Genomic DNA, 26,257 nt, shown 5'->3' on the forward strand with positions numbered 1-26,257 from the left:
CTGCTAACACCGACATGATTGCCCTCTAGCCCCCTCGCAAGCTCTCCCCGACAATGCACATGACCAGCTGAAACCATCCGCACGGTCTGGCGCGAGACTCGAAGACGAATCCGATCACGGTCCATTTTGGGACCAGACGATACGACCAACCACCTTCACAACCCCGACGCGACGCTCAACCCACTCACGCGAGTCCTCTGGCGATAAGACGGTACACTCTCCATCTGCCGTAGCTTCACCTCGGGGACACACCCAGCGACAAGGCCTCTGCGGCGCCGTGGAACGACCGGTAGACCATAGCAAGACCGCTGTGTACGGACACCACCGACAGACTTCCATCGTCCATGGCTTCCAACACTCAAGAAATGGGAGTCACTCAAGCATGTCTGCCAGCCCGTTGAGTCCTCAAATCATAGCGGCTGCTGGAGTGGCACTGGAAAGATCAGACATGCAGTCAGTCACTGCGCGACTCGAGGCCAACATGCCCTCCCGGCCGGGGACGTCTCTAGCTGGTCCTACCCTCGGCCCAGTGGGAGCTTCGCCGATGGAAAGATCTGCGTCTGCTGTCGATACATCTTCTTCTGCGCCAGCACAGAGGAAACCAGAGCGAATGCAGAGCAAGTCGAGGCGCGACCACCCGGCACACCAATCTCACTCTCGAACCCATCGAGACGACCAGAAGACCGTCGGAGAGTATGCACTTCACGTTCTATTCACATCAGTAAGCGACAGTCCAGGGCCATGGTCTCGCTTCACGTGTCTGACATACTCTGACATGAATCTAGTTTATTGCACAAGCAGAAGACAAACTCACGGAATGCATCACGGTCCCCTTTGACCCCGAACCGAACATCGACCGTGTTTGCGGACCCGGCGTTGACCCTGCGTTTGATCAGTTGATTGTCGCCTTGGGGCACATTGCCAGTCCGAAGCCCAAGGCACTGATCGACTCAATGATGCTCTGGAGGAAGAGCAAGAGTGACGCGGCCAACGAGGCCCGAACCCAGCTCCAGCAGCTACGCGGCAACCAGCCCGGAGGTCTCCTACTTCGCAGGAATACAGAGCCATTACAACCCGGCCCTGGGGCGGGTGTAGCAGAATCGACAAGTCCCACAACCCTGACATTGTCTGGAAAACAGGAGTTTGTTGCCCAGCAGGAGCGCCGGTCCACTGTGTCGATTTACATTCTTTGCCGTGTGCTACTGGAGGTCATTTGCCAGAGCAACCTGGCTTCCATCACCACGGAAATGGAAGACAAATTGGAAAGCATCATCTTCGGACAGCTCAAGATTGCAGACCCTGAGCAACTTATGCTTTCGCCTCTAAAATTGGCTAACTGGAACTTGTTTGCGCAACTGCTGGGACATATGAGCGGAATCAACTTTTCCGGGGTGTCGCGAAGATTCATCGATGACCTCGACGCCTCGCTGCAAGAAAGACTATTAAAGAGCCCAACGTTGTCAGCAGGCCGAGACTTCGAGGGCAAGATGGAACTAGTCTTGGGTGGCATGAAGCATCTGAAAATCAAAATCTCTCCAGAGTCTGCTTGGGAAAAGTCGTGCGAATCTCTGGTTTTGCTAGGGCGTTTGTTTGCCAAAGCCCACGGGCAGCGGGTGAAGGCAGCGTTTTGCCAGGTGATGGATATGTTGCTGCTGCCTATTGCCGCAAAGGCCAGCAACAGCCATCTCATGCATCCAAAATGGTCCGAAGTCGTATCCAACATTAGCTTTCGACTTGCTCAGCTTTTCGCAAAGCCGCGGCACTGGTCTGTTGCATTTCCTTTGACCGCGACGTTACTTTGCGTGTCATCACCTGACAACTTTGGTTCCGGGTGGTCGCAATTGGTCCTCTCCCTGCAGACTAAGATTAAAGATCGATTCACAAGACCTCTGTGTTTGCAGGTCATCTCTAGGTTGATCTGGACGTACTTGTACCGGACCAACGACAACTTTCAAACTACCGTGCGGAAACTTGATGATGTCATGAGATTGGTCTTGCCGCCTTCAAAGCGCAGCATAGTCTCTTCGGATACTGTCGTCATCGAACCGTTGATCCAGATAATCAGAATTATTGGCTTCAAGTATCCCGAGTACTGTTTCAGGACTGTGGTGTTTCCCCTCATCAATGCCGAACTGTTTACGACCAACAAGGAGCTGCGAGTCGAACAGTTGGATCCTGACAGAATCGTCGTTGGAATCCGGGCATTCCTGTGCATCATGTCAGATCTAGAAAAGGGCGAACAGGGCCGACCCCCCTTCCCACAATTTTATGATGTTCCAGCCCCAGCGGACAGACTCCCTACATCCCCAGTGCTGTCGTTTCCGCAGAAGGGCCCCCTGTCGACTCCGAGTTCGGGCCCAAAAGAGGAGATTATATCCAGACCGGTATTGACCCATGTCCTTAGCGACGGGGTAAGAGAGCATTACCTTCAGTTCTGTCAACTCCTTGGCAAAATCACCATTGTTTGTGACAACACCTTTGGGGGCCAAGCAGCGTTGGACGAAAAATTCAACAGCCCCGGGCCAAAAACCCCTATTTCGGAATCTTTCACTTTCTCTCGACGAGATGAGCAAGCAAATGCGTCCGACCAGAAGCAAGCATTCTACGAGCTGCTGCATGTCGCTGTTCGAGCACTCCCAAGATGTCTATCTGTTGACATTCCTTTCAACTCGTTGATAAATCTGCTCTGCACAGGCACTGCTCATGTGCAGTCCAACATTGCTGAGTCATCTGCAAATTCGCTGAAGGCGATTGCCAAGCAATCTCACGCACAGCAAGTGACCATGGGGTTTGCTCGTTTCATCTTCAACTTTGATGACCGTTACGCCACAATGTCCGACGGTGGCATGCTTGGCCCTGGTCACATCGAAAGCACTTTGCGACTTTACGTTGAGCTGCTCCAGATCTGGATCGAGGAAATCCGACACAAGTCACGAGAAGCAGCCTCGGACCAGCCAGATTCAAACGCATCCGAGAAAAGAGCTATGAAGCTTGACTTATCGAGCATATGGGCAGAAGTTGATCAGGCCGAAGCACATGGCTTGTTCTTCCTATGTTCACAATCTCGCCGCGTCAGGCACTTCGCAATCACCGTGCTGCGCTCAATCACCGAGTTCGACAAGGCACTAGGCAAAGATGCTTCTGAAGAGAAGGAGACGCTGCGATTAATCAACATTTTGGAAAACGATTCCAACCAAGTGATGAATTTCAACGACGAGCATCTTTCTGTGGCCGAGCGTAGCAGACTGCAGAGAGGACTACAAAACGCCAACAGCAAATGTGCAGTGGTAGAGTTATGCACGAGCGATGTCTTCTACGATGCGACCCTTTGGTTCAAAATTTTCCCTAATCTCATCCGCATTGCATTCGACAAATGCCCTTTTGCGGTAACAATATGTCGAGACTTGATCTGTAATCGGATACTGCAAATGTACAAGCCAATTGTGTACCTGTCGGAGCCAACCAGGGGATTGTACTACGGCCCGGATGCGGCGAGCCGAATGGGCAACCGGTCCCCTGCGGCACAGCCCGAGGTTATGATTGAGCAATGGAAGCTGTATTTGATATTCGCATGCACGACGCTGGCGGACCCGGGAAGTTTACCCGTGGCCCAGACGCCACCCGATGGCCAGCATGCGCGCAAAACGTCGAAGCCCTCGTCCGCGGACAGGATAGTCACCGCCAGAACTTTGTTCAAGTATTTGATTCCGCTCTTGTCCGTTTCGTCCACATCTGTCCGCGATGCAGTCGTGGTTGCCATGGGCTCAATCAATATTCACATCTATCGAACACTATTGGAAGAGCTGCAAGGCCAGGTCTCTCGCTGCAACGACGAGGCTAGAGCAAGGATTCATCAACGAACGAACAGCAGCCCCCGTCGCAACAGGAAAATGGATCTGCTGCGGACCGAGATCACTCACGTTTTCAAATTGACGTCACACTTCTTGAAGGATTCACTGGTGTACCAATCTGAATTCTTCCTGAACAATTTGACTTCGTATGCAAAAGATCTGAAGTTGTTTCTCATGGATGGTGAGGTTCAAATGGACTGGGAGTTCCAAAAACTGAGACGTTATTATTGTGGTCTCATGGAGGCTCTGTTCGAAGGCATTAACAAAACGGGCGATCCCTCTCGCTGGATGACTTTTGAGTCCAGAAAGTCAGCATTCTCGTTGATGGAAGACTGGTGTGGCTTCTCCCCCAATCAGAATCAAATACGAGTCAGGGAAGATACAATGAGGCAATCCCTGATCGACCAGCAGTCGCTCGGTGAACGGGGAACCGTCACAGCTGCCATGGAGATCGAAAAGAGAAACCTTCGGACAGCAGCTCTGAGCGCCATGGCAGCGCTTTGTGGGGGGCCGATAAGCATCACCACCGAGAGTGGCGTCACGCTGCAGTTTGACGTGCGCCGTATGTTGGCTTGGATAGAGGCCATTTTCAACTCGGGAAGCGACCGAATGAACGTCACAGGCCAGCGTGCCTTGAAGAATCTCGTCACTCATAACCAAGAATACCCTTACCTCCTAGAGCATTGCATCGCCCGCTGTTACGTGGCCGACGTGCCAAAGGTGCTGGAGAGCTATTTTCAAGTCACCATTGAAGTTTTGCAAGAACAAACCAACTATCCGTGCCCCTTCTTCAAGCTTCTTGCTCTTTGCCTTTTCACTCTTGGAAATGACCAGAGCGAGATACGATCCAAGTCTTCGACGGTTCTTCGATCACTTGAAGTACGCCAGCAGCGCAACTCCAAAATTCAAGACTTTGACATCAGCATATCTGACAAAACACAAGCTGTCTACAAGTTAGCACAGTTTGAAATATCTAAACGGCTCTCTAAACAATACCCCGAACTGGCCTTCCACGTGTTTTCGGAGTTTACCTCTTGTTTCAAAGATCTTCAACCTGCTGCCCAAAGAAATGTCATTGCTGTGATACTACCATGGATACAGACAATGGAATTGAAACTTGATCCCAATGGCGGCCCTACTGCACAGTCCTATGTCCTTCTGGCAAACCTCCTGGAACTCACTATCAAGTCAGGCGGAGCCTTGCACAACGAAGTTCAGGCCTTGTGGCAGGCTCTTGCCACCGGGCCACACCCAGGAAACGTGCGTCTCATCTTGGACTTCATCATTCACCTCTGTCTTGAACGACGAGAGCAAAACTTTGTGGAATATGTGAAACAGATTGTCGTGTTTTTGTCGACAACAAACAGCACACCGGGGATCAAAGTGGTCGAATTTCTGCTGATGCAGATCAATCCCAAGGCCATGGTGCCAAACGAGAGACGAGACTCGATGCCTGCGCCCCCTGATGTCAACAGCTTCCCCTACTGTGCGGATCTCAATGAAGCATTGCCGGTTGGGGAAAAACAAGCTGGGTTCTCGCTCGGTCAACTGTCGCTCATCTTGCTGGTGGACTTGATGGTGTCTCCCGTTCATCTCACGCCTGAAAATGTTCCCCTTCTGCTCCAGGGAGTTACTGTTCTGTGGGATCACTATACTCCCCTTGTGCAAGAGCAAGCCAGGGAGATGTTGGTTCATTTGATTCATGAACTAGTCATTTCTCGAATGGACGATGTTTCGGTTGACGTCAAAAAGGAGACTATTGAAGACTTGGTTGACGCAATTCGTCGACATGACCGTACGGTTGTATGGGGGTACGAGGATAGCAACGGGAAGGTGGATGACCACGACAATAAAGTCCCTCCAAGCATGGAATACCTCACCACAGAGGTAGTCAAGACGTTTCAAGTCACCTTTCCAGCAATCAAGGAGCAATGGGGACGGCTGTCTCTCACGTGGGCTACGTCTTGTCCCGTGAGACACCTGGCCTGTCGGTCTTTCCAGGTCTTTCGATGTGTATTGACGTCTATCGACCAGTATATGCTCGGCGACATGCTTGCTCGGCTGTCAAACACTATTGCGGACGAAGACCCCGAGATTCAGTCCTTCTCCATGGAGATTTTGACCACGTTGAAAACCTTGCTGGTGAAGTTGGATTCCGAGAAGCTTTTAACATTCCCGCAACTGTTCTGGACGGCATGTGCCTGTTTGGAATCTATCAATGAACGGGAATTCCTCGAAGCAGTTGAGATGTTAAACGAGCTTGTTAGCAAACTTGACTTTAGATCACCAAATGTGCGAAGGATCCTTGCAGACGGCCAACCTGAACGTTGGGACGGCCAATTTGACGGCATCCAGCCCTTGCTTTATAAAGGTCTCCGCTCCTCTTTGTGCTGGCAACCGACTCTAGACACGATTGACAAACTCGTCAAGCTTCCTGGAGACCCCCTGGTCGGAGATGATAGCAGACTGTTTTTCGCTTTGCTGGCAAACTTCCCCCGCTTCTTGAACGAGTTGGAAAATGCGACGCCAACAGAAAAAACAGTGAAAACGGCGAAGCTACTTCTAGTCGAGGCCGATAGGCTTGGTCTCGAATCTGTCGCACTGGCCCTCGATGACTACGTTTCCAGGAGACAAGTGGACAGTGGCGAATACATGACTCAGCTTTTCATGGCCTTGCGAGAGCATTTCTTACCGCAGCAAGAGTTCAAGATGATCACGTTCTTGATCGGGCTATTGACAAACTCGCTGTCCTGGGTCAAAGTGCAAACTATGCGAATATTGTGTGTTGCCATCCCAGAAGTTGATATGCGCAATCCAGAACTCGCAGGCCACGGCTCCGATCTCATCTCTCCTCTGTTGCGGCTTCTTCAAACAGAATTTTGCATGGGCGCACTGGAGGTCTTGGACAAAATCATGACCATGTCGGGCAGTCACATGGATAAGCACCATCTAAGAATGAGTATGACTCGATCAACCTCGAAAGCTGTTCGGAAAGAATACGAGCGGACCCAGAGTTTGTTTGGTATCCCGGAGTCTTCGGGCTGGGCCATCCCGGTGCCCGCGAAAAGGACGGAAGCAACACGGGCGAACATCCATTCTGCGTTTTACATGTGTCAAAGCACGGAAGGCTCGTCTACTGAGGCCACGCCAACTGCGGAAGTCGCGTTTCACGAAGACGACTTTCCATACGGCTATTTCGACTCTGCGGAGAGAACAGAGACAATGCTCTCGGACGACGGTCGCGTTGAGGTTCCTGTCGGAGATTTGGTCACCAAGCTGGACAGCCTGGATGACTTCTTCGACGAGCCTCACAGCCCTACCACCGACGATGATGGAAGGTCGTCTCGCACCGTGACGGAGTTTTCGCCGGAATCGTTTGAATCAGGCACTGAGCTTTACGACGAGCATATCTTGCCTATTCTTCACGAGGCGTCAAATACGACGGCTTTTCAAAACGGATTCATTGATCGTCCCTTGGGTATGTCGAGAGATTTGGCGACAAACACGATGAACCCCGGGGCGTTCACGGCGGGAATGTCATCGAGACCAACGCTCCATTCGAGGTCCATAACGTCGCCGTCTGCTCCAGCGTCATACCAACCACACGTGGCTGGTGAAATGGGATCTGACGACGAATCCTTCTCTGCCGGGTTTTCTGACCAAGATGACGAAAATTCCGATGCAAGAAGTCGTGTCGAATCTCCCATCCCAGGCTCACGGCCTACAATGAGACGAGTGGGCAACGGATCTCGCGATGAAACCCTACGCCAACACACGCTTCTGCAAGTAACGCCCAGGATGCCAAACAAGGCCTTTACACCAAACATGACAAGCTCAGGCGAGATTCTTGAGGGACGTAACAAAGACGAGTGTCGTGCAAATTGGATGGTGTGATGACATGTACGCGGGGAACATTGAAGAGAATTGATAATATCCCAAGTCAGGAAACATTTGGTGGCCGGGACTTTCTACGATTGTAATATCTACGATGAAGGTTGCGGTTGGATAGAGACTCGACAAGAAGAAAAATGGACGAGGCGTTTGAGCGTACCTTTGGCCGTCTCTAGTATATGGGCATGGCGTCTAGCATGTAATATTTGCTTTTACTTTTTCATTTCTTTATTTCATACAGTATTATATTTTCCCCATGATATTAGCGTAAATAAGGACAAAGGCGTCTTGGTGGGGACCAACCCCGTGATTCCCCGAGAACGGGTTTCAAAAAGCAACGTACATTTTCATCCTGGTATAATGAGCAACCGCCCCCGCCATGTGTTTTGCCTGGGTAAATGAATAGGATGGCGATGTCTAGTATCGGTGGCGCGTGGAGTAGTCTGCCACGCATGGCCCGTCAGTCTGTGCGCGCGACGAAAGAATCATAAAAGCAAGGGAAAAGATGCCAACCTACCCTTTGGACTGTTTACTTGACCTTTGCCTTTGGTAGCGCCCCGGTACACGGCCTCCAGGATGTTGATGACGTCCTGTCTGTTGCGCTCCACGAAATTCATCTTGTTGTTGTTACCTGTGCCGAAATCGCACATGATGTGCTTGTTTCTGAAGAAGAACATGACCGCAAACGGTTCCTCGTTGGTGTTTAGTTCTGTCCATCGCTGTCAGCTGGGCGGGACGTAGAACGGGCAAGGGACGGGCTGGCGAAGAATGGGAAAACCATACCGTACATGTGGTTGAAGTCGGGGACTTTTGAGATGTCGCACACGTAGATTACGGCCCATTTCTGGACCATGGGCGCGACTTTGGAGAGGACTTCGTCCATGATGTCGAGGTCCGGGTTGTTGGTTGGGTCGCCGAAGCGGATGACGACGAGGCGGTTGTCCTCGCTGAGGATGGCTTGGTCGACGTGCCAGCCCGTGACGAGGTGGGGGAGAAGAATGGTTCCCATGATGACGGTCGGTTGCGGGGAGGTCTTCTCTCCTGTGTATTGAGGGCTGTGGCTTTCTGGATTAAATTTTAGATTATTTTCTTATTTTCCAAAACACTCGCTGGAGGTTCGAAGCTCGCGGGTTGGCGGCGCATCGCGGGGCAGGCACGTGTGGGCGGGTGGGTCCTCGATACTATAATATGTAGTTAACTATTTAGTTACATAACTCACATTATGCATGCGTGGGCTACGACCCTCGATTGGCTTTCTGCATCCCTTCCCGACAGCGTCGGTGTCGACGTCAGATTTGCCTGTTCCCAGTCGCAGCACTTGCATCGCAGGATGGCGGTGAGGATGCCGTGGCGTTGAAATGCTGGCCGCAGTACGCGCACTGGTGCGGCCGCGGCGGCAAATCGCTCTAGTCTCGCGCCTTGAACGCGCGCCGCCTCAGTCGTCACGATGGCTCACCAAGAGCGCGGCCGAGGATTCGCAAGCACCAAAATTAAAGTACCCCGATCCCCCGACAACCAATCACTCGGATCTCGGTACCTTCAGGGCCTACGCCCGTCGGACGGGCCTGGACGAAAAGTCTACCGTCTATGTCGGCACCCACTACGAATACAAAGTATCTGGTGCCCTCTCCAGGTACGGCTTCTTCTTGAAACGGATTGGCGGCTCGTCAGACCACGGCACAGACTTGGTAGGGACGTGGACGCTTCCATCGTCGTCGTCGTCGTCATCTCGTACGGCGCCGTTCAAGGTTCTCGTGCAGTGCAAAGCTGGCACCCAGCGCGTCGGTCCGCAGCACATACGAGAACTAGAAGGCGCCTTTGTCGGCGCACCTGTTGGATGGAGAGGAACGGGAGTCTTGGGCCTGCTCGCGTGTGAGCGGGCCGCGACTAGGGGGGTTCGCGACTCGCTGGGGAGAAGCAAGTGGCCCATGGTGTACATTTGCTGCTCGAAAGAGGGCGTCGTGTCACAGATGATCTGGAATCAGTGCGTCGAGGAGCTGGGTCTTGATGGGTATGGAGTCTCTGTGAGGCGTGGCGACGACCGAGATGAGTTGGTGATGATGCACAACGGCGCCGTGGTGCCCTTTTTTGTCCGAGGACAAGTAAATATGGCTGGGGTCGAGATGTAACGTATATCACAACAGCCACGGTAAATACCATGTATTCGTCACGGCAACCCGAAGCTTTCCGAGCTGTGCCAAAATAACAATCCACTTGGCCTGGTGTTGATGCCAGCAGTGCGGATGTATAAAGTTTATCGCAGCCTAACAACAGGTTCGTGACTTTGGATCCTTGCATGACTCGTTCAATCCTCCCAAACAGCGGCTTTGGCCTTGTCTGCTTCCTGTTCCTTCCGGTGCTCCTCCTCCCGCTCTTGTTCCTTTCTCTTCCTCTCTTGCTCTCGAGTAGATTTCTGATAGGCCTTCTGCTCCTCCGTCTGCTTGGGAGCCTTCATGCCCAAGCCGGCGGCGATCATACGTCGGGCCACGGCGTCAGTTTTCTCCGGCCTCTTACTCGCAGCCGCCCCGTGGGAGGAGGCGTTTCCAGGGGCTGCAGCATCGTCCCATCCCGGAACAGATGCGTAATTTGCTGCGTATGGGGTTGGCGGTGGTGGCGACGGCACCCTTGGGCTCACCACCGAGGGCTTGATCTCGGTCTCAGATCCGGATGACTCGTCATTGTCTTCGTCTTCCCACGAGTCTGCGACTGCAGCCTTCTTTTTCAGCTTTGAAGAAGCCCTTTTGTGGCTTGTTGACGTGTCTAGGGTTAGGCTTGACGGAGACTCGGTCACCGTGTCTTTCTTGTCGGATGGGGAGGACATGGCGGTTGAAGTGGCAGATGAGAGAACGGTGAATGGTCTCAGTGCGGGCATCTACTTACTCGCCCAATGTATCAGTCTATACGAATGTAGGTGGCGGTTAAGCCACACAGCGAGCCAGACCTTGGTTGAGAACGATGCCTGCTTCCTGGCAAACTCCCCGACTCAATTGACCGACCTCACCCCGCATGGAGACCGCTTTGACCAGCGGCGATGAAAATTGGACATGTAACCGCTCAGACATTGCGAGCGTGTTGATATTCGTCCACGGTAAATATACGAGAGGATATTTGGGCCCTGATTTTGCTTTCTTTCTTTTCTTCTCAAAAAAAATTAATTTAAAGCCGTGCCCGCCTTGGGCCTGTATGGCCTCCGAATGCTGCACTACAGGGTAAGTCAGTGATGCGCCCCTCATCCTTATGTATTTAACCGGATTATCGTCCAAAACGATGGGACAAGCTTGATGGAACGGCTCGGTGGACAAGTTGCCGGGGATCTGCCGACTGAAGCTCCCAGCACCATGAATTTTTGGGTCAAACGTCGTGCCGCCGGCGTCGCCCGCCATCGTCATTATCAAGATAATTTCACACTCGCCCCTGTCCGTCGCAGCGCGCAATGTGCAAGGTCACCTTCATGACAGAGAGCATGAAAAGTTGGTCGTCATAGAATCTGTCCCCGGTCTCTCAGTCATCAATTCCCTCTGCAGCACCCCAATTCTGGACGAAACCCTCATCCCCCCGGTATTGCCCATTGGACCCAGCTCGTACATCCGAGCTTGGTGATTGCTCGAAAGGAGCCCCCAGTCGCTCACTATGATTCACCGGTCTCGCCTGTGTGGGCGGCTCATTCTCGAGCGATCTGCGGCGCACGCTTCTCGAACGTCTACTTCGTCAATATCGCCAAGGTGGCCTTTGTCACCTGTCTGCCAAGGTCGTCATATCTGCCGATCCGCCCTGCCCGGCATTCGACCCTTGGTTGGAGCGGCATTTTCCACGGCTGCGAGATTGAGCAAAAAGGACGACAAGAGCCACAAGGACGACTTTTTCGACTCCTCGGCCGAGACGCTAACCCAGCCGCTGTCGGAAGAAGAGGTCAAGGCAAACTCGGAGAACAAGAAGAAAGAGGCAGAGAGAGCTGCGGCAGAAGCCAAGTCGGACGCTTCAGGAGCAAAATCTGACGCTGGCAGTAAATCACAAGATGGAAAGTCCAGTGGCGCGGCGGGAAGCTCGGCAACGGGCGGTTCAGGCTCGGGAGGGGATAGCGCCGGAGGCGATGGTAGCAAGAGGGGGAGGAAATCTTCGGAAAAAGCTCTGCAGAAACCTGTTGTGCCGGAAGTCTATCCGCAAGTCCTCGCTATCCCCATTGCGCGACGGCCGCTATTTCCCGGATTCTACAAGGCCATCACGATCAAGGATCCCAACGTCGCCTCAGCCATCACGGAGTCTATCAAGCGCGGGCAGCCATATGTCGGCGCTTTCTTGTTCAAGAGCGAGAACGAGGACGAGGACATTATTCGCAACGCTGAAGATGTTCACGACGTCGGCGTTTTCGCCCAGATCACCAGCGCATTTCCCATCCACGGACAAGAGGGCGCCTTGACGGCGATTCTCTATCCCCACCGCCGGATCAAGCTCTCCAGTCTGGTCCCGCCTAGTGCGGCTGAAAAAGCCGACGGTAAACAGGAGCCCGACACCCCAGAAGTCATTCCACAGCAGACGCCTGTGGAGGAAGAACCACAACAGGAGAAGAAAGGCGATGTTGTGGCCAGCTTTGAAGAAGGAGCCATCGAGAAGAAACCAGATCAGGTCGCTGAGAGATACGAGCCAACGTCGTGGTTGAAAAGATGGCCTGTGAGTCTTGTCAACGTGGACAACCTTGCCGACGAACCTTACGATCCCAAAAGCCCCGTCATCCGCGCCGTGACCAACGAAATAGTCAACGTTTTCAAGGAGGTTGCTACTATGAATAACCTCTTCCGTGACCAAATTTCAACCTTTTCAATGAGTCAATCTACTGGGAATGTCACCTCAGAGCCTGGAAAACTTGCCGACTTTGCGGCTGCTGTGTCATCCGGGGAACAGAATGAATTACAAGATGTACTCTCCTGCATGAACGTCGAGGAGCGAATGCAGAAGGCCCTTATCGTCCTCAAGAAGGAACTCATGAATGCCCAACTGCAGTCTAAAATTACCAAGGACGTTGAGAGCAAAATCAGCAAGCGTCAGCGAGAGTATTGGCTTATGGAGCAGATGAAGGGCATTCGCCGCGAGCTGGGCCTGGAATCCGACGGCAAAGACAAGCTGGTTGAAAAATTCAAGGAGAAGGCAGCCAACCTGGCCATGCCTGACCCTGTTCGTAAGGTGTTTGATGAGGAGATAAACAAACTGGCCCACCTGGAGACTGCCGCGTCGGAATTCAACGTTACGCGAAATTACCTCGATTGGCTTACTCAGATTCCCTGGGGACGCAGAAGTCCGGAGAACTTTGGCATTCCGAATGCGAAGAAGGTCCTGGATGAAGATCACTACGGCTTGCAGGATGTCAAGGATCGAATTCTCGAGTTCATCGCTGTGGGGAAACTGCGTGGCACGGTAGAAGGCAAGATCCTCTGTTTCGTCGGTCCTCCTGGTGTTGGCAAGACGAGCATCGGAAAGTCTATTGCCCGAGCTCTCAACAGGGAATACTACCGATTCAGTGTCGGCGGCCTGACTGATGTGGCTGAAATCAAAGGCCACCGACGTACATACGTCGGTGCCCTACCCGGCCGTATCATCCAAGCCTTGAAGAAATGCCAAACAGAGAACCCGCTCATTCTGATCGATGAAGTCGACAAGATTGGGCGAGGTTATCAGGGAGACCCGTCTTCAGCCCTTCTGGAATTACTCGATCCCGAACAGAACAGCTCCTTCTTGGATCACTACATGGACGTCCCCGTGGATCTATCCAAGGTCCTCTTTGTCTGCACAGCCAACATGACGGACACGATCCCACGACCTCTCCTCGACCGCATGGAGTTGATCACGCTCTCGGGTTATGTTGCGGATGAGAAAAAGGCCATTGCCAACACGTACCTCGCGCCGGCAGCCAAGGACGCGGCAGGCCTGAAGAACGCCAACGTGAACCTAACCGACGAGGCAATCGAAGAGCTCATAAAGTCGTACTGCCGTGAATCCGGAGTCCGTAACCTCAAGAAGCAGATCGAGAAGGTCTACAGGAAGTCTGCCTTGAAGATCGTCCAGGACCTGGGAGAAGATGTTCTCCCCGAACAGGATGCCTTGACCGACGAAGGCAAAGCCGCATTGGAAGAGAGCCAGAAGCAGACCGAGGAGAAGGCTGCGGCCAATGACGACGCAAAGCCGGACGAAGGGCGGGCCGCCACCGAGGCCAAGACGGCTGAAAAGCCGAGGAAAGCACTGCAGGTTCCCGATTCGGTGGACGTCCAGATCGGAAAGGACAACCTGGTGGACTACATCGGCCCTCCGGTCTTTACGTCGGACCGCTTGTACGAGGTAAGCCCGGCCGGCGTCTCGATGGGCCTGGCGTGGACGCAAATGGGCGGCGCAGCCATGTACATTGAGTCCATTCTACAAGCGCCCCTGCGAGCCAGCGCGAGGCCGTATCTGGAAATCACGGGCAACTTGAAATCTGTCATGAAGGAGTCAACAACCATTGCCTACTCGTTCGCCAAGTCCTTCATGGTCAAGCAGTTCCCCGAGAACAACTTCTTCGACAAGGCCAAGATGCATCTCCACGTCCCGGACGGCGCCGTGCCCAAAGACGGGCCGTCTGCCGGAATCACCATGGCCACATCCCTTCTCTCCCTGGCTCTCGATACGCCCGTCGACCCTACCGTTGCCATGACCGGTGAACTCACCCTGACAGGAAAAGTCCTGCGCATCGGCGGACTGCGGGAAAAGACCGTGGCAGCTCGTCGAGCGGGCTGCAGAACAATCATCTTCCCCAAGGACAACATGTCGGACTGGCTGGAGTTGCCTCAGGTACGTTGCTATTCCCATGGTCACTATTCCCTTGTCAGTCCGACACCGGGCCTAACGAACAACAGAACATCAAGGAAGGCATACAAGGCCACGCCGTAGGATGGTACAACGAAGTATTCGATCTCGTCTTTCAGGGCCTCGACCGCCAACAGGCCAACAAGAGCAAGGTCCAAGACGTCAAGAAGGTCGGCGAAAACTCTGGAGAGGAGGAGGAACAGTTGCATGAATGAATTGGCACTTTGCGCCGGTGTACACTGTCTATATTCCTAAACGTGGATACCTTGGTACGTGCATCATGGAAGACGGCAGCATACGTTTGGGGCGTTATGATTTTTTTCCTTCTCCTTCTCCTTCTCTTTTCTTTTAGACACGGGCTTGGTGCATGCGATTCTCCTACTCTGTGTACATTCGTCTTGGACAATCTTTGTATTTGTAGAACCTTAGACTGAAGGCTCGCGGGTGGTGGTGGATGTGGTCACATTGACTGATGAATATTACACTACATCAAGATACGCAGCTCCGTTCACACAGGTTGTGGTAGGAAATAACTTTTGGTATTGCAGTCATGGATTTGATGGAGGAGCTTGCGGTGGAACGTCGCCTCCGGTCTCTTGAGTCGGTCGGGGGGGGGGGACGACAAGCGGGCAAGCGGGCAAGCGGGCAAGCGGCAAGCGGCAAGCGGTAAGCGGTAAGCGGGAAGCGGGACGAGCCTTGTGGATCTCGTTTTCCCCAGTTTGGCTACTCCGTACTCCGTAAGTTTCATCGGTTCCGAGAGGACTGAGAGTCTGAGAGTCAAGTGTATTCCACAAAAGCATTCTTCTCCACCATCTCATGACGTGTGTTGTCTGTGAGGAATGGTAGACGTCGGTCTCCCCAGGTAAAGCTGAGCTTGGTTGGGTTCATGTCGTGATACCTAACCGCCCGCATGGAATCGCTTCCAAAACACTGGGGCAGGGCGACGTCCAGGTGACGTGCACCACCATCCTTACGCAACATGGACACGCAGTGAGCCGTGCAGGTCGCAAACCATCATCTCGGTCTGTCATGGATTGCCCTCTGCGCCCCTTGACTAGCCTGCATCCGTGCCTAATCACGAGAGGGCGAAGCATTGTATTGTCCAGTGAGGCCCCTGTGCCTCCGGCTAGGCATCAGGGAGATGGCACATCGGACTGACATGGAACATTGCAGCATGTGCATGTGCATGTGGATGCGAGCTTGCGTGACGTGGTGAGCCCCCTTGGCTTGGAAGCAGCGCCGTAATTGGGTCGGAGAGAACTAGACAGACAGGACGGGCACCGCAGCGGGTTTCTGTTTTTACGCGGTACGGAGTGGTATTTCTCCATGTGGCCTTTACCCCGGATTGCCTGTGGTAAGTAGTTAGTTTGACGCACTGAGTATGCATTCCAATGCAGGGCGCTGGGAGGAATTCTGAAATGGATGCCCAATGCCATGTATGTCCGTCTGGATCTTGGCGGATTGGGACGAGCTGGGCCCGGGCGTTGCGTGCCCTGGAGCGTGATGGTGCGGCAAGGTGCAACGTGGTGTTGTGGCATCTTGACCCGGCGGAACTGAATGAACAAGCTACCAGGCTGAGGCATCCAGGGAAAGGGGAGGTGGTGAGCACCACTTATTGAAGTTGCATTGATGTGGCGGCACATCAATCCATGATAATGGGCCGGCCGAGCGCTTTGGACTCGATTGGCCCACCGAGAAGAGCCAACATCATCAATCCCGGTTGACCCTTCTCCTCTTGTGTACATTTAAGCCCCCGTTCGTCCGTGGTCCTCGATCCTCTGTTGTAAGTGGTATTTAGTTTGAAAATCGTTCACGTTGCCTCCGACGCTCCCGGGCCATAGCTTCACTGAGCTGGGACAAGCACAAGCCTTTGCCCGCCCGTAACGAGACAGATATTTGTCCTCCCTCGTGCTTGAGCTTTGCTTAGTCGCTCGACCACCGGCGAGACTTGTAGAGGCTGCCAGCATGTAAGGAGGACCGATCGGCCGGGACCAACGAAGTAACCGAGACACCATCAGTAACGAGATGTCATAGTTGTAGGCTGCGCTGCGCAAATAACAGTCAATAGCGCTGCCTTTTCTCTGGCCTCGGGGTGTGCGTCGAGATAATAGTGAAAAGACAAGGGACCATTCTGACTTCATCGCAAAACGAAAAACAAAATAAGTGTATCAGAGCACTGGCCTTGCCAAGAAACAGAGTTGTGCCTCATCGAAAAAGGATCGGGAGGAGGAGATGGCTCCGACATTGATGTAGCAACTGTTCGTATATGTCGCTTTTTGGGGGGTCTATCTCTGGGATCTTGTTCTCATCGACGGGGATAACGCCCTCGTTGCCGCGCTAAGGGAATTTGTGACGTGTCCCGCAGCGGCAGCAGGACGTCGGCACCAAGGAGTAGTTGAATACTAACTTGTGACTGTTACCACCTCGAAAATTCCCCGACGTGAACCACAGCTGGATGGTATACCGTACGGAGTATGCGCGTGTAATCGGGGCGCTTCAGACGGAGTCCGAAAATGTGATAGAAGCAGGGCCGAGTCGGCCAGATACGCTGTATTCGTTTTGCCGTTTGCTATTTTTCCGTGTCTCCTTCAACGCTTGTTAGCTTCACGTCGGGGCTGCGTGCAACTTGTTGGCAAAGAACGGCCCCAAGTGAGTGCTCCGTAATGCGGATCCCAAAGCGCCACCGCGGGCCCCCTCTGTGCGGCCCGCCAACCGCCAAATCGCCCATGGAACGTGGACTCCCATTACCGAAGCGCCCACGACTCAGGAAGTACTCCGTAGTAGAACGGGAGTTTGTTTCCGGGGGTTGTGTCTGAAAAGTTTGAAGTTTGAACAGGAACATTGAGCTCGACAATGTGAAACAAAGCGGGCTTGCTAAGCAAGTTGGGGATGAGAGAGGGAAGGAACTGGACATGAACAAAGCTGTAGGGGAAGGTACGTGCCACTAGCTGCGTACAGTAGTTGACCAGACCAGCACCAGCTCCAGAACCTGAGCCGCTCGACCTCTTCCGAGCCGCACCTCAGGTCCTCGCGTCGTGGGTCATCGACCATTGACCGTGGACCACTCTTGTCATTCTGCATCTAAACCTCTCACGATGCTCGAATCCTCGTCACTTTTCGGGCTCCCACAAACAACTCTGACCTTTTGACCCATGGCTGTCCAACGAGGAAAGCCCAACATCGTCACTGCCCCCTCTTCTTCATCGTCCTAGGCACCCCGTCCTCCGTTCTTCGGCGCCATTGTGCGAATCACCATCAAGGCCCGCGTGCTCCCTCCGTGGATCAGTTGCGACAAATGACACAGCCTGGCCGTCCGCCATCCGTCCATTGGAAGTACTTGAGCACTTGAGCGCCATTGCTTATTGCAAAGCGTCGCCCTCGACGGAGCAGAACTGCCAGCCTCCAAAATTGATCCCCACAGCCCCTTTGCTTCACCGTGCTGCCAGGGAAGAGACAGCAAACATGGTCGACTGACGGAAAGGACAGACGAGTCGACGAGTTGTCGACCCAACCACCCCAGCCATTTTCGCTGCCCCATACCGGGGGCTGTGTGGCATTTGGCCGCCATTCTTGTTTTTCAGCTTTTGCTCTATTTTGTTTTATGCCGACCGGCTATTTCGTTCGCTCCTGCGACAGCCCTCCTCATTGACAGCATCTTCCATGTTGCTTGCCGCCTTATTTTTCATCCGGCATACTATGCGTGCGGCTGCCCGCGTGTACGCTTATATCGGATTTCTTGACGACATTCAACGGCCAGGCTCGTCAGGACCCACTCCCAGCCTCGCTTTCGACGTATAACCTAAGATTCGGCGAGGCTGATGGCAATAGACTGGGCAAAACAAAGCCCCTGTTATTGTTATGCTCGTCGTCTTTGAATCTCGCCCGAAGTTTGTTGTCATAATTTGGCTAGCCTTCCAAGATACGTCGCGTTGGCTGTGAGGATCCAACTATTTGTTGCTGAGCATGGCTGGCCTGGACGGCTCTGAGTCCGAGCCGCCGCCTGCAACCAGCGGGGGATGGGATCTCCTTCTCAGACACTTTGGTCCAACGACGGATGAGACCATGCTACTGGCATCAAAGCCTGATCAAATCCTCAACGCTGAGATGGAAGGGGAACATCTAAAGAATGTAGAATCTGGTGCTCAGCAGGACTCGAGGGGAAATGTCACCGGACTGCCCCGATCTCAGACCCTTAAAAGGCGGCTCTCCGAACAGAGGGTCAACTTAGAACCTCTGTTTCCAGATGAACGGAGAGCTGCTTCAGAGAACAGACGACGGCTTCAATCAAATAAAGAGCAAGCTACCATGCCGGACTTTTACCCCCGTTCGACTCTTCCTGGACCTCTTAGCTCCTCTAGCTCACTCGATGGTTATGATTCGGAGAATACCTCTTACATGCCAAGCGACCTCGGCCACTACGAACTATCTAACCATACCGTGGATCACGCACGCTTCGATTCAGAAAGTCGCTACGACGACGCAGCGCCATCAGACGTCCATTCCACTGAAGATGCGGGGTCCATAGCTGACTCGCAAGAAGAAGCCACGATCGCAGAAGAACTGACACAGAAATGGATTCTCAACTTGAGTATGTATTATCGAGATCATTCAAGACGTGAAAAATTTTTTGTCACATTCCGAGAGAAAGAACATCTTTGGAGAAGAGTCACCATCTCTCTCGATTATCGCCATACGCCGCCCAACTCTCTTGAGTGGCATTTGTCTCATACCAAGGAACAAAGAGAAAAGAACGCCAAGATATATTGGGCGATCCGTGAAAGCATCCCGCTCATCTCTTTTTTTGACACGGCAACAAATTTGAAACTTGAAACATTGAAAGGTCGGCTGCATATCCATGTCGTCGAGGACGGGAATGTAAGTTCACAAGGCTCTACGCAAACATGCGCCCTGCCTGAAATAACAAACAAGCTACATCTGACGAACTTTTAGGAGATTATTCATTTTCCTACTTCTGACCAAGTCAGGCACCTTGAATGCAAATTTGTTCGGGAAAGGGACGTTGACTTCGACTCGCATCTCTCAGGCTTTGTTTACAAAGTTCGCGTCAATGGACAAACCCTGATCAAGAAGGAAATTCCGAGTCCCGACACTGTTGACGAATTCTTGTACGAAGTCAACGTACTAGGTACTCTGCGAGACTCTCCGGACATCGTCCGACTCTGTGGTCTTGTTATTGATGACGACGACCAAATCAAGGGCCTCCTCCTCACTTATGCCGAACAAGGTTCCTTAATGGATGTGATATATGATAAATCCAAAGAACAGGGCATACCATGGCTGACGAGACAGAAATGGGCAAGACAAATCATTCGAGGTCTACGGGATATTCACGAGTCGGGATTTGTACAAGGGGACTTGACACTGAACAACATTGTAGTCAATGCTGCTGATGATGCCAAGATTATAGACATCAACAGAAGAGGATGCCCAGCAGGATGGGAGCCACCAGAACTGAAAATGCTCCTTGAATCCGATCACCATCTTTCCCTGTTCATTGGTGTCAAGTCTGACCTGTTCCAGTTGGGGATGGTGCTTTGGGCATTGGCCATGCTCGATGACGATCCGGAGAGTCGTGGCAGGCCACTGATGCTAGGGCCGGAGATTGATGTTCCAGACTGGTATCGTCAAATGACCGAGATGTGTCTCGATGCCGACCCCAAAAAAAGGCTGGCGCCGTCAGCACTCCTGAGGTTGTTCCCACCCGATATAGAGCGACGCGACAGACCGGCAGTTGCTACCGACGAGACAAGTTCTTTGGATGAATACAGCATTCATTACTCGTCTCAAACGGAGCCGCACATCGAAACAGTGCCACCGTCACATAGTTGGCAACGTTCTGGCAATACTTATGCCGATTCGAGCCTAGATATGTACGAACCGCGCTATCCTATGCGCGGTCCTTCCCCCCCTGGATCACCGCGCCGCTCCTCATATGGGTACGATTCGATAGGGAGAGTCTGCAGCAATACCTCTTGGGCAGCCAACAAAGATGTCCCGGCTTCCTATAGCGACATAGACAAGGGTGCTCCCCTGACGGAGCAAGTTGTCAATACGAAGCTGCGACCCGAAACGCCCCTCTCACTTGGCCAGTACGACATCGACAAAGCTGCTTTTCTCCCTGGAGACGCACTGGATACTATCGGCCTGAAACGGGCCACAGTGCCGACTCTGGATAGAAACCCCTCTCTGGGCGATGGATTGCAGACGATATCAACCCCAAAACTGACCAGACAAGAGACTGTTGTCCGCGACCCCACTAGACAGGACACAGCGAAAACTGGGCAATTCGAAGGCACATCCAAGATGGAGGACAAAGACTTGGCCGTGCCGTTACATGAGCGCATAGATGAACCGACAGATGATATGAAAAATACAACTGAGATGGTCAATATCCATGGCGTTGTAGACACGCATGAGATTAGACCCATGGGAAGCGACATGGACGACGGCGTCCTACTCGAAGGTCCTGGATGCGCTCCCACTACCCATGGTCTGTTCTTACAACGCGAGCTCCATTCTGAGGACCAAGGGGATATTCAGCAAAATGAAAGGCCTGCTGATGTCGTTGCAATGCAAATCAGCGCAGACATGGTGGAGTTGACGATGAATACAGAGAGGGAGAGATCTGCCGACAGCGTCACGTCAAGCAAACTACAGCCGCATTCTGTATACAAACCACTCGAGGAACCTCTATCACGAGGTTTTTTAAAACGCTCGTCGATACTCGATGCTATGCCTGAATCACATATACGGCAACGCCCCGCATCACTTCCCGCTGTATTGACAGGCATCAGCGCGGGTGTACCCGCCGGTTGCGACACGATCGAAGTGAGAAATATGATTAACCATGGCAATGATTCCGACGCGGCGGCACGACCTGCTACGGTGTAAGTATTACTTGTCCCGACAGCATAACTCCTATCACAACAAAGTGTCGGCGAGAACCAAAGAACAGCATCCCAGTGACCCCAGCAAAAGACGTTTGGAATGTTTTTTTTTTTTGAATTTCCACTTTATGTACTTTCTAGACAATAAGCAGGCGACTGGTGCCATTTCAGCTGATAATGCATGACATTGAAGCGCATGACGGATTGAGACCGATTTATGAAATGATGACCAGCATTTATTCGTATCAGCGAGGAGGAATTTTGCGGCGTGTTTCCAACTTTGTTGCATCTTCGAGGGCTTGGAGTGCTTGAAGCTTGATGAAGTATCAGCTTCCGGGAGTCATCAGTGTGTAGCGATAGCGTGGGTAATGTAGCATTTAGCATTGCCAATACAAGCTCCAGTCTCATGACGGTTTCTCACTTGATATTTGTAAACCCAGGTAGCTGAAAGCAGCCTTTATGGAGGCGTGCCTTGATCCTGTTGGTGGCACCCTCGACTAGTGTCGATGACAGAAACTCGGCACTTGCTGCAGTGACGCGTCACAGGGCTCATGGCGGTGATGCGCCCCTGGGTCTCTATGGATTGCCATTTTACGATACGGGTCTTTGTCTCAGAGTTCAGCAAGCGGCTTGTTGTTTCTGTTGGAGCGGAAGATGAACCTTTGACAGCGTGACTACCAACTTTTTTTTATTTTTATTTATTATTTATTTTTTATTTTGTTCAATCATGCGTCGCACCAGAAAGCCTTGGGAAGCGACTTAGGCCCGGTGACCACTGGTGCAAGTTGAGGGAAAATGGACAGTTGCCTGCTCTGCTCGTGCTGGGCACATGAGATATCTGGCTGCGGCCGAGGTACAGAGTACAGAAGCCGGGAGATTGCGCTTGCACTGCCGGGCTGGTTGGGGTGGCAAGGCAAGGTTTAGTTGTGGCTGGCTACGTAGTCGACGGGAATGGACGGAGGAAAGCCAGACAGGTACCGACCGGAGCAGTCAGACCAGTGGACATGTTGACGTGTGGGATTTTCAAGGCGATAGGATAATTAAGTCGGATGGATTGTTGAGGCGCTGGTGGCGCTGGTGGGGACGGGCAACGTCAGATCTGGCCACTCACAGAGCCGAGGAGGGCGTTTTCTTGAAGAGACAAAGTCTCGCGACAAAGCGGTGATGAATGCAAGCATCGTGGAAAGAAGGGAAGTAGCTTTTTTTTTTTTTTGCGTGCTGAAATTTCTCGGGGTGATAAATTTTTAACTGAATTGGTAATTTTAGGTCAGAGTCATCGCCACTACAAAAGGCAAGCGCAAGGAGTATACTCTTCGCATACATCTGAAAGCTTGCTGCTTATGGAAATTCGATGGAGTACATTCATGTACGTACATTCAACACTTGTTGGCCGGCTGCAGTCGCTTCTCCTGTCAGACTGAGGTGAAGCTTACAGACGGATTGAGTTCTTGCCGCAGTGATGCAGGGTGGTTCGACGCAGGGTCTACGGAGTAGTTAGTTGATTTGATCAATCGATCGATTGCTTGAACAGTACTGAGCACGGAGCACTCGACTCATCATGGTTTTGGTCCATCCAGGCTGAGGCTGAGAGAGGCAGACGGAGATGATGCAAACAGGACCACACCCCTCCCCTCCCGGCCCGCAGTTTCCCGAAGCACCGGCGAGGTGGAGCGCCTGGCAGCCCCTGTCGCCCAACCCATTTGACGCCAATTCAAGCAGACAAGTCTGCCAGTAAGAACGTTGTTCTCGTTGCTCTCGTCAGCTGCCGACCCACCTCCTTGCCAAAAACAGCAAGGGAGAAAAAAGTTGTTGGGGAAAAGGGTTGGGTTGGGCCGATCCCATTGCCACATAACCATGTGTTGCGCATGTGTGTACTCATCATACTCGACGCCGCCAACCGCGTCGACGACAAGGCGTGCTTGTGTGCTCGAATCTCGCATCGTGCTACGGAGTAGCCATGTGATGATGGCAGCATGGCCGATAGATGTGTACCGGCACATGTCGCCGCGGCAGGAGGGGTTGCTGATAGATGGATATGATGTTGTCCTATGCTCGGCTGACCGCGATATTTCGAGTATACCACATGACGCGCTTTGCCTTTGATCTCACCGCGTCCCGTTATTCCCCGGAGGCGGCAAAAAGAAGAAAGACGTTTTGCTAACAAACAGCACAATGGTTCAAACACGGACGACCCTAGCCGAAGGAAGCAGCTGGGCCTGGCTGGTGAAATTTTCTGACTTCCCATGAGTTCTCTACAGAAGCATATTGTAGAGAGCAACTTCTCCACGTCTTCCAAGGCCAACAACAACAAGCCATGTACACACAGAGTACGTACTACCAGTTTGTTCTGGAACCGGACTCGTTGCCATCACTGGTGCGCGTCGTGGCCCCTGGTTCTCTGCTGATTGTACTATTCCGTACAGAGTAGAACTTGCGCGTCTTTGGCTGTTAGACTTTTATTTTTTATCGTCATTTTTTTGGGGGACCGCCTCCGCCCCAACCATCCCCAGCACTTTCGGAACATGAGACGTACTGTCCTCTGTCGCACGCCCCTCGCCTTCGCCTCACGCCCCTCATAGACCCCAGTATCTATTCTTCCCTCTCCTTCATGCCCTTGGTTTTCTTTTTTATTTGAAGCCTCCTACCCTCATCCTCCTTCCTTGCGGATTTCCATCTTTCCATCATCCTTAATCCTCGTCGACCTGAACACTGTTCCTCTCACCACCCCGACTGTCCATGCATTCCTCTCACCAAGGGTTCTGTTGAGCTTATAAGAAACCCCAGTTTCCTTCGTGGGCGCGAGCATCTCACCCAAGTTGACGAGGAAATTTCAAACGACGAGGGCCTACGACACCGTTCTTGCGACAATGTCGTCCTCGTCTTCGGCTGTCGAGGCCAAGGCCTTCCCTGATGGCACCACCGACTACGTGCCTCTGAGAAGCAGAAAGACAGACCTCGGCAAGGTTCACATCTCGGATACACCCATGACTTGGTCAAACTGGCACAAGCACGTCAACTGGCTCAACACAACCTTCATCATTTTCATTCCCTTGGCCGGCTTTGTCGCTGCCTACTGGGTTCCCCTTCAGCTCTACACTGCCATCTTTGCCGTCATTTACTACTTCAACACGGGCATTGGTATTACAGCAGGTGAGTTTCACGCTGCCATGGAGGCAGCTTTTGGCCCCCTCAAGGCTTACCAGTAGACTAACGGCTTTTGAAGGTTATCACCGTCTTTGGTCTCACACCTCATACAGAGCTAGCACGCCCCTCAAAATCTACCTTGCCGCCGTTGGTGCTGGTGCTGTTGAAGGCTCTATCCGTTGGTGGTCCCGCGGCCACCGCGCTCACCACCGATACACCGACACCGAGAAGGATCCCTACTCCGTGCGCAAGGGTCTTCTCTACTCTCACCTGGGATGGATGGTCTTCAAGCAGAATCCCAAGCGCGCTGGCCGAACCGACATCACCGACCTCAACGAGGATCCCGTCGTTGTCTGGCAGCACCAGAACTACCTGAAGTGCGTCATCTTCATGGGACTCGTCTTTCCTACTTGCTTTTGCGGTCTCTTGTTCAACGATTGGCTCGGCGGGTTCGTCTATGCTGGTATTCTGCGTATTTGCTTCGTCCAGCAGGCTACTTTCTGTGTCAATTCTCTGGCCCACTGGCTCGGTGACCAACCCTTTGATGACCGCAACTCTCCTCGTGATCATTTCATTACTGCTCTTGTCACTCTCGGGGAGGGATACCACAATTTTCATCACGAGTTCCCGTCCGACTACCGGAACGCTATTGAGTGGTGGCAGTACGACCCTACCAAGTGGGCTATTTACGCATGGAAAATGCTTGGTCTCGCCTATGACCTCAAGCAGTTCCGAGCCAACGAAATCGAAAAGGGTCGTGTCCAGCAGCTGCAGAAGAAACTCGATCAGAAGCGAGCCACCCTTGACTGGGGTACTCCTCTCGAGCAGCTCCCTGTTATTAGCTGGGATGATTTTGTCGCGGAATCCAAGAATGGCAAGGGTCTAATTGCAGTCGCTGGTGTTATCCACGATGTGACAGACTTCATCAAGGACCACCCCGGTGGCAAGGCCCTCATCTCATCTGCTATCGGCAAAGACGCCACGTCCATTTTTAATGGTGGTGTCTACAACCACTCCAACGCCGCCCACAACCTCTTGTCCACCATGCGTGTTGGGGTCCTCCGTGGTGGATGCGAAGTCGAGATTTGGAAGCGCGCCCAGTTCGAGAACAAGGACGTTACATATATGAACGATTCCGCTGGCCAACGGATCCACCGCGCCGGCAGCCAGGTCACCAAGGTCTCTCAGCCCGTTGCCAGCGCGGATGCAGCCTAACCTGCTGCGCAAGAGTTGAAAAAGTAAAATAATGCTCGTCTACGAACCAAGTCCTTGAATTTCTAGCGTGGTAATACAGAGGGGAAAGGAGAGGAAGAATCATGCATCAAGATAAAAACTTCTAGCAAACGGGATCTGCAAATCATTGAACGGCGTTAAAGGGTGAGATCGAATTAACCATTTGTGAAGTATCGGTTGTGCCTGCCGAGTTGTAGGGCTCGCTGGCAACCCAAGAGACTGGAATAAGAACAGGGCTTGTCACGGGGAGGCGGTTTGCGTATAGATATCCTTCAGTGCAGGTGTATTGTGGTCCGCGACCCTTGCACTACTGGCCCCTTGAAATATATTTTATTGCGTAGGATTCATTTGGCTGGCTTCAACCGTGACATTATTCCTTGCCGTGTTATAGTTTTATGT

At 52.6% G+C, this 26,257-nt stretch overlaps 7 protein-coding genes across 7 annotated transcripts; 5 read left to right on the forward strand and 2 right to left on the reverse strand.

Annotated features, from left to right (window-relative positions):
- Positions 1–382: 382 nt before the first annotated feature.
- On the forward strand, positions 383–7,745 carry MAM_07950 (transcriptional activator leucine zipper; the record flags this gene model as incomplete). Its single annotated transcript, XM_040826748.1, has 2 exons — positions 383–721; positions 786–7,745. 2 exons carry the CDS (start codon positions 383–385, stop codon positions 7,743–7,745), a joined length of 7,299 nt encoding a protein of 2,432 aa, XP_040675279.1.
- Positions 7,746–8,159: 414 nt separating this feature from the next.
- On the reverse strand, positions 8,160–8,751 carry MAM_07951 (mRNA splicing factor, thioredoxin-like U5 snRNP; the record flags this gene model as incomplete). Its single annotated transcript, XM_040826749.1, has 3 exons — positions 8,160–8,185; positions 8,260–8,451; positions 8,526–8,751. The coding sequence occupies 3 exons, from the start codon at positions 8,749–8,751 to the stop codon at positions 8,160–8,162; spliced, it is 444 nt and encodes a 147-aa protein (XP_040675280.1).
- Positions 8,752–9,100: 349 nt separating this feature from the next.
- MAM_07952 (uncharacterized protein) lies at positions 9,101–9,871 on the forward strand (the record flags this gene model as incomplete). Its single annotated transcript, XM_040826750.1, has 1 exon — positions 9,101–9,871. The coding sequence occupies one exon, from the start codon at positions 9,101–9,103 to the stop codon at positions 9,869–9,871; it is 771 nt and encodes a 256-aa protein (XP_040675281.1).
- Positions 9,872–10,047: 176 nt separating this feature from the next.
- On the reverse strand, positions 10,048–10,563 carry MAM_07953 (uncharacterized protein; the record flags this gene model as incomplete). Its single annotated transcript, XM_040826751.1, has 1 exon — positions 10,048–10,563. The coding sequence occupies one exon, from the start codon at positions 10,561–10,563 to the stop codon at positions 10,048–10,050; it is 516 nt and encodes a 171-aa protein (XP_040675282.1).
- An 809-nt stretch (positions 10,564–11,372) lies between these two features.
- Positions 11,373–14,788, forward strand: MAM_07954 (ATP-dependent protease La; the record flags this gene model as incomplete). The annotated part of the gene is made up of 2 exons (XM_040826752.1): positions 11,373–14,558; positions 14,624–14,788. 2 exons carry the CDS (start codon positions 11,373–11,375, stop codon positions 14,786–14,788), a joined length of 3,351 nt encoding a protein of 1,116 aa, XP_040675283.1.
- A 3,748-nt stretch (positions 14,789–18,536) lies between these two features.
- Positions 18,537–21,485, forward strand: MAM_07955 (Protein kinase domain-containing protein; the record flags this gene model as incomplete). Its single annotated transcript, XM_040826753.1, has 3 exons — positions 18,537–19,161; positions 19,414–19,448; positions 19,524–21,485. The coding sequence occupies 3 exons, from the start codon at positions 18,537–18,539 to the stop codon at positions 21,483–21,485; spliced, it is 2,622 nt and encodes an 873-aa protein (XP_040675284.1).
- A 2,863-nt stretch (positions 21,486–24,348) lies between these two features.
- MAM_07956 (delta-9 fatty acid desaturase) lies at positions 24,349–25,840 on the forward strand (the record flags this gene model as incomplete). The annotated part of the gene is made up of 2 exons (XM_040826754.1): positions 24,349–24,631; positions 24,705–25,840. The coding sequence occupies 2 exons, from the start codon at positions 24,349–24,351 to the stop codon at positions 25,838–25,840; spliced, it is 1,419 nt and encodes a 472-aa protein (XP_040675285.1).
- Positions 25,841–26,257: the final 417 nt, after the last annotated feature.

The sequence above is a fragment of the Metarhizium album genome (assembly GCF_000804445.1).
Source record: "Metarhizium album ARSEF 1941 chromosome Unknown scaffold_39, whole genome shotgun sequence".
NCBI classification, from domain to species: domain Eukaryota; kingdom Fungi; phylum Ascomycota; class Sordariomycetes; order Hypocreales; family Clavicipitaceae; genus Metarhizium; species Metarhizium album.